This window comes from Theropithecus gelada, chromosome 13 (assembly GCF_003255815.1).
Source record: "Theropithecus gelada isolate Dixy chromosome 13, Tgel_1.0, whole genome shotgun sequence".
NCBI lineage: Eukaryota > Metazoa > Chordata > Mammalia > Primates > Cercopithecidae > Theropithecus > Theropithecus gelada.
In genome coordinates, this window is record NC_037681.1 from 7,559,746 (window position 1) to 7,571,904 (window position 12,159).

General features: G+C 42.6%; 1 protein-coding gene across 1 annotated transcript in view; it reads right to left on the reverse strand.

The window, feature by feature from the left end:
- The window catches only part of SH3RF3 (SH3 domain containing ring finger 3), a 371,252-nt gene that overhangs the window by 132,836 nt on the left and 226,257 nt on the right, over positions 1 to 12,159 (reverse strand). The window contains exon 3 of the mRNA XM_025353961.1: positions 1,031 to 1,126. Within this exon, the coding sequence (XP_025209746.1) occupies positions 1,031 to 1,126 (96 nt within the window). The remainder of the gene's footprint in view (positions 1 to 1,030; positions 1,127 to 12,159) is intronic.

The following is a 12,159-nucleotide window of genomic DNA, read 5'->3' on the forward strand; positions in this document are numbered from 1 at the left end:
GTGAGGGCAGGAGAGCGAAGGGCCGGCTGAATCTAGGGCCAAGAAGCCTACGGTCCAACCCTGGTTCTGCCACTCCTCGGCTGTAGGACCTTGAGAATGCTACATAGCCTTCCTGCACCTCTGCTGCAGGGCCATTCACGGTTTTCATATGCCATTGTTGCCGAGAAGGTTAAATGATCTAGTACTTACAAGTGTCTGGCACACAACAAGCACTCAGGAAGCATCCACTGAAGCCCCTCTGATGGGATGACACTGGTGGTTACAGGAATGAAAGCATGCGGTCGGCTCACCCATGTGCACGTGTGGCCTTGCACTGACAAATGGCAGGCATACACGCCATAGGCAAATACTCCTACACACACACACACACACTGACCCACGCTAGCAGGTGTTTTAAAGACACATGTGCTAAGATGCTCCCCGCGCAGCAGCTACTCTAAACATACTCACTAGAAACCTGGTGCTTTAGTTACAGAAAAGGGAAAGGAAATTAGCAGGTCTGGAATTAGCCTCAAAGCACCTTTGCTGTGGTGCCTCTCAGGCAGGGAAGTTACCCAATAACCCAGAGTCCAAGGAGGACTTTGCAGACGGCCAGCAACGGTTCCTTCCAATCCGTGTGCAGTGGGAAGGGAAAATGCTGCCTTGGGACAGGTTCTTCCCCTCTGGAGCTCATGAGAAAAGAGCAGCTGCACTTGTGGGGGGTTCAGAAACATGGGTGCCAGGCGCATGGGTCCCTTGAGAAAACGGGGAACGCGCACAAGGGGGCCGTGCTGTCACTGCCCACATGGTGAGACGATTTGCAGCCGGTCCTGGGACAGACCACTGAAAACTGGCCAAGGCAGTGCTCACAGCACCGACTCCGTGAAGTGAATCAAAACCCACACCCAGCAGCTCTCTGGCTAGAGGCTATTGTGGAGGATCCTCTTTCTCTCTCAGAAAACGGGTTTCAACGTCAGGTGACCCCACTGTAGTGAAACAAGGGTGGGCAAGAAGGAGCCAAACGGGGGAGGGGGGGGCGGCACAGTCTTACCTCCACGTACAGGAGCGGGAAGATCCCGACCTTGTCTCCCAGCATGCCTTCTGCCCAGTTCTCATCCACTCTCCTGAGCACCGTCAGAATCTCATCCTGCAGTTCCGGGTCCAACGTGGACACAAGCACATGGACATACACACAATGCGAAAGGAAACAAGACACTGGTTAGTACTGTGGAGGCTCAGAAGAGATTCCAAGGAATGTGTCCAAGAAGAGTGCATCATCCATGCAGGTATCTGACATCTTCACCTAGCAGCACCCTCTCTTTCTTTCTTTTTTTGTGGAGGGAGGGGCGGAGTCTCGCTCTGCTACCCAGGCTGGAGTGCACTGGCACAATCTCAGCTCACTGAAGCCTCCGCCTCCCGGGTTCAAGCGATTCTCCTGTCTCAGCCTCCCGATTAGCTGGGATTACAGGCATGTGCCACCAAACCCAGCTAATTTTTGTATTTTTTGGTAGAGATGGTGTTTCACCATGTTACCCAGGCTGATTTTGAACTCCTGAGCTCAGGCAATCTGCCCACCTTGGCCTCCCAAAGTGCTGGGATTACAGGTGTGAGCCACTGTACCCGGCCAGAACCCTCTCTTTCTGACACTACTGATAATAGCTGCAAAAAGCCCCAAATGGGAAAGCCTGGCAATGTACCATACAGTTAGGACTTTAAAATGGAACTTCTATTATTTATTTAATGAAAAAAAATATTTGGAATAAAAATAAATTCAGCTAAACAGAAAAGGCTTTAAGATTCTGGCTCCATCCAAGAACAAAAAAAAAAAACCCCAATCCAACTACATTTATTTAGAGTCGTGGGCACATAAAGCTTTCAATAACCCTCTTAAATTCTTTGGAATATTAAACAATACCAAGTACAAATGCACAAAGTGGAAACAGATGGAAGGAGAAAGGAAGAGGCAGGGAGCAAGGAGGAAAGATGGGCTTTCGGGGGAGTTGAGACTGGGAGATGGGAAGTCATTGAGGAAGGAAATACTCAGGACACTGTCACAGGTGCCAGGACACACAGAGACAAAGGGCAGGGCAGTGTGGGAAGGAGGGAGGGAGGGAGAGGAAAAGGACAGAGGAGAGATGGGGACTCACAGGGGGATGTGACCAGAGAGGAGCCCTGGGGGAGGGAGATAACAGCTGCAGCAAGTGTCATGAGAGACAGACGGGCAGGTGTGGTGGCTCACGCCTGTAATCACAGCACTTTGGGAGGCCAAGGTGGGTGGATCACCTGAGATCAGCAGTTTGAGACCAGCCTGACCAATATGGTGAAACTCAGTCTCTACTAAAAACACAAAAATTAGCCGGGCATGGTGGTGCACGCCTATAGTCCCAGCTACTTGCGAGGCTGAGGCAGGAGAATCTCTTGAACCCCAGAGGCAGAGGTCTCAGTGAGCCGAGATCGCACCTTTGCACTCCAGCCAGGGTGACAGAGCGAGACTCCATCTTAAAAAAAAAAAAAAAAAAAAAAAGAGAGAGAGACCACCACAGCAATGGCCTGGGCAAGACAGGTGTCACTCCAAGAGCCTTTGGTGAACCTCTGTTCCCTCCTCCAGAACCATCCTTCCTTCGGCAGCCAGGTGCATCATGGAACGCCCCAAGGTCTGTCAGCCTACACCGCCCCCGTTATTTGTTCTCTGCTAGACCAGCTGGCCCACGTGTGACTTTAACAGGCTAAGGAGGAGATGGCCAAGAGTGGCCTCATGGAGAAGCCCGTCAGAGCTGAGTGTGCCACCTGCCTTTTCAAGGAGCCTCTGATGCTCTAATGGAAAGCAGCAATTCGGGACTTACAGGCCTCTTTTGGGGTCAGAGGAAGAGATGTTTTAGGCTGGTGGGGTCCATGAAATCATCAGAGAAAACTGCTTCACTGGGAGCCGAGGGGGCCATAGGGTTTGGTGTCCATTCAAGGTGAGGCAGCATTGATCTAACAGAGCTGGACAGCCCATCTGGGATCACACAGAAAGAGGGCAGGCCTGGCTCTGTGCTGGGAAGCTCTTCCCACGCCTCTTCCAAACCGCCCTCTCCCAGGAGAACAAGTAGAGCGTGGGGGCCACCAGAGGCAGTCACCACCTTCACTTTCCCCATCCTCTCCCCCAAACCCCAGCTTCAAAAACACCCAAACCAAAAAGATTTATGGCTTTACAATGCCACTTTTCCCAACTGACATTATAGGCCAGAAAACGTAAAAAGCATTCTAAGAGCATCATATCACTTCACATGGCCCAAAAGTCAGCCTCACGTCTGGGGGCATTTAGCAGAGCATCCCTCCAGCAATGCTCAGCTGTGAGTGTGGGGGCGCTTTTCTTTGTTTTCTTTTCTTTTTTTTTTTTGTTTGTTTTTTAGATGGAGTCTCGCTCTGTTGCCAGACTGGAGTGCAATGGCCCAATCTCGGCTCACTGCAACCTCCGCCTCCTGAGTTCAAGCGATCCCCCTGTCTCAGCCTCCCGAGTAGCTGGGACTACAGGTGTGCACCAACAAGCCCGGCTAATTTTTTTTTTTTTTTTTGTATTTTAGTAGAGATGGGGTTTCACCATGTTGGCCAGGATGGTCTCGATCTCCTGACCTCATGATCTGCCCACCTCGGCCTCCCAAAGTGCTGGGATTATAGGCATGAGCCACCGCGCCCGGCCGAGTGTGGCGGGGGAGCTTTTCTAATCACCACGAGGGCACTAGAATGGAGCCCTGGCTTGGGGGAGGCACCCACAGAATGCTCCAGAACTCTTGTGACTGACCTGCCTCTCAAGTTCACCACCAGCAGAGGCCCAAGACATGATTGGCCCAGCTCAGATCAGCCTAGGAGCCTGAGGCTTCGCTGATCACATAAAGGGAGAGGTAACCAAAGGCTTCCCACACGTCAAGAGCAGTCAGAACAGCAAAATATCATGAGATAGAAATTTAATTTTATAGAAGTTAAAAACAAAAAGAAGAAAATACCAGATTAATTTTGTTTGTTTGTTTTTTAAAGAAAATACCATGCTATCCACACTGGTATCTAACACTGGTCTAGAAATTAGAGCCAAATAAATAGAAAAATAAGACAAGAAGTATAAATATTAGAAAGAAGGGTATATAATTCGACCTAGAAAAATACAGAAGCAAGTGAATATTAGAATAAGAATTTAAGAAAGGCTGCCAATTTTAGGATAAATACATAAAAACCATTGACTTTTTCATATACCAGTAATAATCAGTTAGAAAATGTGACTAAAATTGGCTAATCATTAAAAAAATACAATTAGTTCTCTAATCCACTGTATATGCCAAAATTCATTCCATAAGATTTAAACTTGAATGTCCAAGAAGAAAATATGAATAGATGTTTAATCTTGAACGGGGGAATGTATTTCAAGGTATGATAACAAAGATTTGGCTATAGCAAAACTAAATACTTGATGTTAAAAATAGCAGAAACAAAGCAAAAAGGCAAATAAACTAGAAAAGTACTTGCAGGATACATGAGAGACAAAGGCTTAACGTCTTTACTATATAAAGACTTAAAAAAACAGTGGAAAGGCAGACAAATACCTCAGGAGAAAAACAGGCCAAGGCCAAAAATCAGGGAACTCTTGAAAGAAGAAAAACAAATTTCCATTCAACATATTTTAAAATGGCATACCTGGCCATTAATCAAAGAAACACAGTTTTAAACAGGAAGAGTCCCCTTTTGTTCCTTTTGCCTGTCAAATTAGCAATGAGAAACATAAAGCCAACTCACAGTGTTGGCCAGTATGCACGGAACAGGCATTTTCCCATTTTTGGTGGGGATATAAATGTAGGGCAGGCACTTTGGTGACTCCTATCAAATATCAAAGCCTTGGAAGCCTGTGCAACCTCTGAGCTAACAATACCACTTCTAGGAACTGTATTCTAAGAAAAATCAAGTGTGCAGAAAGATTTGTCACTGAAGACATTCATTATAGTGTTTGTTAAACTAGAGAAAAACTAAAGACAAATGCAAAGCAAAAAGGGACGGGTTAAATAAATTACAGTATTGTGCATTTGATGGAATACACTCAGTCATTAAAAATGATATAGGAGAGAAATAATGGAAATTAAAAGAGAAATGTTAATATTAAATTCAAAAAACAGGCCAGGCACGGTGGCTCATGCTTGTAATCCCAGTACTTCGGGAGGCCGAGGTGGGCGGATCACCTGAGGTCAGGAGTTCAAGACCAGCCTGGCCGATATGGTGAAACCCCGTTTCTACTAAAAATACAAAAATTAGCCAGGCATGGTGCCACGTGCCTGTAGTCCCAGCTACTTGGGAGGCTGAGACAGGAGAATTGCTTGAATCCGGGAGGCAGAGGTTGCAGTGAGCTGAGATTTTACCACTGCACTCCAGCTTGGGTGACAAGAGCAAGACTCCATCTCAAAAAAAAAAAAAATAATAATAATAAATAAAAAAATCCAAAAAGCAGGATGGGCACAGTAGCTCAGACCTGTAATTCCAGTACTTTGGTAGGCCAGGGTAGGCAGATCACTTGGGGCCCGGAGTTCGAGATCAGTCTGGCCAACATGGCAAAACCCTGTCTCTATTTAAAAAAAAAAAAAAATAGCAGGGCACAGTGGCATGTGCCTGTAATCCCAGCTGCTCTAGAGGGTGAGGCACGAGAATCTCTTGAACCGGGAGACGAAGGTTGCAGTGAACCAAGATCGTGCCACTCCACTCCAGCTTGGGTGAGAGTGAGACACTGTCCCAAAAAATAAAAAAAATAAAATAAAATAAAATAAAATAAATTTTAAAAACGAATCCCAGTCCTGATCTCTGGTATTTCAGCTTACCTTCCACAAAGCAATCATTAATAAGTTTCTTTTTGTTTATTTATTTATATATTTTTGAGATGAGGTCTTGCTCTGTTGCCCAGGCTGGAGTGCAGTGGAACGATCACAGCTCACTGCAGCTTTCACCTTCCAGGCTCAAGTGATCCTCCCCACTCAGCCTCCTGAGTAGCTAGGACCACAGGCGTGTGCCACCACACACAGCTCATTTTGTTTATTATTATTTGTAGAGACAAGGTCTCACTATGCTGCTCAAGCTGGTCTCAAACTCCTGGGCTCCAGTGATCCTCCCACCTCAGCCTCCTGAAGTGCTGGGATTACAGGCATGAACCACCATGCCCAGCCAGAAAGTTTCTTGTAGAGCCTTCCAGAAGCACAGAGATATTCTCCTCAAGTACGTATATATATACATGCACAAACATACATATCTTTTAGAAAGATATAAATGGTAGCGAACTCACCACACTTTTCTGTATCTTGCCTTTTTCCACTTAATTTAGTCTAAAGGTCATTTAGTGACAGTACATACAGATCTCCCTCACTAACTACACAGTGAAATTCCATTATATGAATGTACCGTAATTTACTTAGTGGACTTAAGAGTTATTTTTAAATGAAAAAAGCAAAGTAAGATACACACCCATTTGCATGGTGTCCATAAAGTGGAATGTCATCATTAATTTTACTATTTTTGGTTAAAATATTTTAAATATATATATATAGACACCTAGAAAAAGTTTGAAAATATATATGCCAAAATTTAAAGAATGGATAATTCTAGGAGATAGAAGAGGTAGAATACTTTTATATTTATTTTTTTCTTTCCTATTTTTCAAATAATCTCAGTGAATACCAAGTATTTAATAGTTTCATAAGAGAACTGTCTTATGAGCATGCAATTTTCTTGTGCTTCTAAACGACACGTATATTTCCACTCTGAAATTTTTTTAAATGTTGAAAAACCAAATATCAAAAGTGTACTTTTCTTTTGTAAAGAAAGTTGATTTCCAGGCAATGCAACAGTGAAAGGGACGGATACCTGTGATGGCAGGATCGTAGTTTACAAGTACAGTCGACAGACGGGACCATGGATACATGCAAATTGTAAATTTCTACATTTAGGCTAAAAAAATTAAATAACATAAATGTTCCTTGATACGAAGACGAATGAAATAAAACAGTGTCTGGGGCTTTTTAGTTAAATACAGCCGCCACAGTAACTGTCATTTAGTCCAGCTCCCAGTCTAGAATGTAAGAAGCTGAAAGTCACCACTCCATCTTAACCACGAGTAAAAAAGCTGAACAAACTGAAAAAGCAACTCCTCTTCTTCGATCTGTAAGAGAGAACTGAGGTCACAGGGCAAACTGCTGCCCCCCAAATTGAAGAGATCAATAGGGAAATACCAGAAATCCCCGAGCAGCAGCCTCCGTGGGAAGCAGTGCTGGGTTAGGAGAGCCTGAACTGTAAATGATGCGTGCTGGAGGTTCAGTGGGGACAGCCTGAGAGGTAAGAACTGCAGGGGCCCAGTCACTGGGGGGCCCCACACCTTTGTGAATTGTGCCTCAAGGAGCAGCTCCACTAAGTCTTCATAGTGAGCATCAGAGAAAAATCCACTCATGCTTCTGGCAGGGGGAGGGGAAGAGGAACCACTGTGAAACATGCCAGAGCATTCTGTGCTCAATAAGCTCCACATACAGGATAAACCAGTTAACCAGAGCCTCACCCATTGGGGTGTTGTGTGTGTGTGTGTGTGTGTGTGTTTTGAGACAGAGTCTCACGATCCTTCTGCCTCAGCCTCCTAAGTAGCTGAGATTACAAGTGTGTGCCACTACACCCAGTTCATTTTTGCATTTTTAGTAGAGACAAGGTTTCACCATGTTGGCCAGGCTGGTCTTGAATTCCTGACCTCAAGTCATCTGCCTGCCTTGGCCTCCCAGAGTGCTGAGATTACAGGCGTGAGCCACCACATCTGGCCCCCATTGGGGTTTTATGAGAGCCTTACCTACTGGGGCAAGGGAAATACCCAACTTCAGCCCACTGTAGCCATCCTGTCTCACCTACAGAGGAGTGGGTGAAACTGAGAAGCACTGGGGAAGTTCACAGGCCAGGGGCACAGCCTAGATGAAAGACTGAGACCTGATCCCAGGACTATAGAACATTTGCGGCCGCATGGCCCCCACAGCATCAAAGGCCCCCACAGCACCAAAGGCCTATTTACAGCAGTTCTGTTTACCAGTCCATCAGTCCTCCATGTCTGAAAATATCACAGGACATACTGAAAGGCAAAAAAACGCCACAGTTTGAAAAGACAGAGCAAGCATCAGAACCAGATTGAGATGTGGCAACTGATGTTAGATTTGTAAGACCAGGGATACAAAACAACCATGATCCACATGCTAAGGGCTTCAATGTATGAACTAGACAGCATGTAAGAACAGATGGGCGATGTAAGCAAAGATAAAGAGCCAGAAGAGAAATGTTAGCAATCAAAAACACTGTAGCAGAAATGAAGAATGCCTTTGATGTTCTTATTAGGAGACTGGCCACAGCTGAGGAAAGACAGTCTCTGAGCTTGAGGATGTCTCAATAGAAACCTCCACCATGGAAAAGCAAACAGGAAAAAAAAAAAAAAAAAAAAACCATAATGGAACATCCATGAACTGTAGGACAACTTCAAAGCAAGAATTGTGGGGCAATTATACATATGTAATAGGAATACTAGAAGGAGAAGAAAGAAAGGAACAGAAGGAATATTTGAAACAATAATAACTGAGAATTTCTCCAAATTATTCTCAGACACCAAACCACAGATGCAGGAAGCTCAGAGAACAACAAGCAGGATAGATGCCAGAAAAATGACACCGAGGTATAGCACTTTCAAACTACATAAAATAAAAGATAAAGAAAAAATCCTGAAAGAAGCCAAAGGGGAAAAAACACATTACCTATAAAGGAGCAAAGGAAAAGAGTTACATTTGAATTTTCAAAAGAAAACGCAAGCAAGAGAGTGAAGTGAAATATTTAAGGTGTCGACAGAAGAAAAAACCTACCAACCTAGAATTCTGTACCCTGTGAAATTATCCTTCGAAAGTGAAGCATAAATAAAGATTTCTAAAACAAACAAGAATCGAGTGAATGTGTTGCCAGTAGATGTGCCTTGCAAGAAATGTTTTCAAAAAGTTCTTTGGAGAGAAGGAAAATAATATAGATCAGAAATTCAGTCTACAGAAAGAAAGGCAATGCATCAGAGAATGAATGGCAGTAAACTTAAAACTATTATTTTTGCTATTCTTAATTGATTTAACAAATAACTATTTAAAATAAAAACAATGTATTTGATCATTTTATGCTTGTGTATGTGTGTGTTACATACACTTACAATGCTCATATACAAGAGAAATGAATGACAGCAATGATACAAGGAACAGGAGAGAGAAATAAATATTATTTTGTTATTACAAGTACTCATACTGCTTGCGAAGCATCACAGAGTTATGTGAAAGTGGGCTTGAATTCATAAATGAATATTGCAGACTCCGATGCAACCATTTAAAAAAGTAAAAAAAAAAAGGTACAACTGATAGGCTAAGAAAAGAGAGAAAATAGAAAATTTAAAATGCTCAATAAAAACCACAAAAGACAGAAAAAGAGTGAAAGACAGGAAAAGTAACAAAAAACAAGGGCAACAAATATAATAAAATAATGCAAATATGGTAGAATTTAACCTGACTGTATCACACATCACTTTGAAAATACACAAATTAAATATACAAATTAAAAATTGTAAGTTGATAAAATAAAATGAGACACAACTACATGTTGTTTAAGAAACCCACTTTAAATATACACACACAAGTAGATTAACAGCAAATGAAGAAAGAGGTAACATGCTAACACTAATCAAAAGATATTCGTATTAATTTCAGACAAAACAGACTTCAGAGTGAGAAAAGTTATCAGAATAAATAGGGGCATTACATAATGACAAAGGGGTCAATTCTCCAAGAAGACATAATAATCCTTACATTACATGCACCTAAAAACAGTGTCAAAATACATGATGCAAAAACTGACAAAAGGAGAAGTAGTTGAATCCAATACTACAGCTGGAGACTTTAACAATCAGAAATGGACAGAGACAGCAAGCAGAAAATCAGTAAGGATATAACTGAACTTAATAGCACTTAATGGCACCATCAACCTACTGGATACAATTGACATCCACAGACTATTTCATCCAACAACAGGAGATTACACATTCTTCTCAAGCCCACAGGGAACATCCACCAAGATAGACCATATTCTGGTCCACAAAACACACCTTAACAAATTTAAACAAATAGAAATCATACAATGTCTACTCTCAGACCACAATGGCTTTAAATTAGAAATCCATAATAGAGAGTAGCTGTAAATCCCAAAATACTTGGAGATTTAACAACATACTTCCAAATAACACTTGGGTCTTAGAAAAACTCTCAAGAGAAATTTAAAAAATATTTTGAGCTGAATAAAACTGAAGATGTAATTTACCAACATTTGTGAGATGCTGCAAAAGTAGTGCTTAGAGGGAAATTTATAGCACTGAATGCACTGATTAGAAAAGAAGGAAGATCTAAAATAAATAATCTAAATCTCCACGTTAGGACACTAGGAAAAAAAGAGCAAATTAAATAAAAAGAAGAAATAAAAGAAATAAAAGAAGAAATCAATGAAATTGAAAACAGAAAAGCAATAGAGAAAATTCAATGAAACAAAAAAGATCAATAAAAATCATATGCGTCTAGCCAGCAAACTACAAAACACAGAGGACACAAATTACTAATACCAGGAATAAAAGAGGGGGCATCTCTCTATGTCCCATGGATGTTAAAAAAAAAGGAATATTATGAATAATGCTATGCCCACAGATTTGATAACCCAGATTGTTGGGAGCAGGTCCCCCCAAATCTGGCCATAAACTGACCCCAAGACTGGACATAAACAAAATCTCTGCAGCACTGTGACATGTTCATAATGGCCCTAATGCCCGCGCTGGAAGGTTGTGGGTTTACGGGAATGAGGGCAAGGAACATCTGGCCCGCCCAGGGCAGAAAACCGCTGAAAGGCATTCCTAAGCCACAAACAATGGCATGAGCGATCTGTGCCTTAAGAGCATGTTCCTGCTGCAGTTACTAGCCCAACCTATTCCTTTAATTCGGCCCATCCCTTCATTTCCCATAAGGGATACTTTTAGTTAATCTAGTATCTATAGAAACAATGCTAATGACGGGTTTGCTGTTAATAAATACGTGGGTAAATGTCTGATCAGAGTTCTCAGCTCTGAAGGCTGTGAGACCTCTGATTTCCCACTTCACACCTCTATATTTCTATGTGTGTGTCTTTAATTCCTCTAGCGCTGCTGGGTTAAGGTCTCCCGGACCAAGCTGGTCTCGGCACCAGATGAAATGGAACAATTCCTTAAAAGACAATCTGCTAAAATTCATACAAGAAGAAATAGATAATTCAATAGGCTTTTACCTATTAAATAAACTGAGTAACACTTTGGGAAGCTTAGGTGGGCGGATCATTTGAAGTCAGGAGATCAAGACCAGCCTGACTAACATGGTGAAACCCCATCTCTGCTAAAAATAAAAAAAAAATTAGCCAGGCATGGTGGTGCATGCCTGCAGACCCAGCGACTTGGGAGGCTGAGGCAGGAGAATCACTTGAACCAGGCAGGCAGAGGTTGCAGTGAGCCGAGATCATGGCACTGCACTCCCGCCTGGGCAACAGAGCGAGACTCTATTTTAAAAAAAGAAACTGAATGAGTAACTAATAAATTTTCAAAACAGAAAGCACCAGGCCCAGATAAGTTCACTAGTGAGTTCTACCAAACATATAAATGAAGAAATTATACCAATTCTCTACAATCTCTTTCACTTCTGAAAGAAATGAAAAGAATACTTCGCAGAAAGAATACTTCCTAACTTCTATGAGATTAACGTTACCCTAATACCAAAGCAGACAAAGCCATTGCAAGAAAATAAAATTACAAACCTATATATCTCATAAACATAAATGCAAATATCCTCAACAAAATATTAGAAAATTTAATCCAACAAGGTATAAGACGAATTACACACCACAGCCAAGTGGAATTTATCCCCGGTATGCAAGGCTGGCTGAACTTTTTTTTTTGTTTGAGACGGAGTCTTGCTCTATTGCCCAGGCTGAAGTGCAGTGGCACAGTCTTGGCTTACTGCAACCTCCGCCTCCTGGGTTCACGCCATTCTCCTGCCTCAGCCTCCCGAGTAGCTGGGACTATAGGTGCTCACCACTACACCCAGCTAATTTTTTGTATCCTTT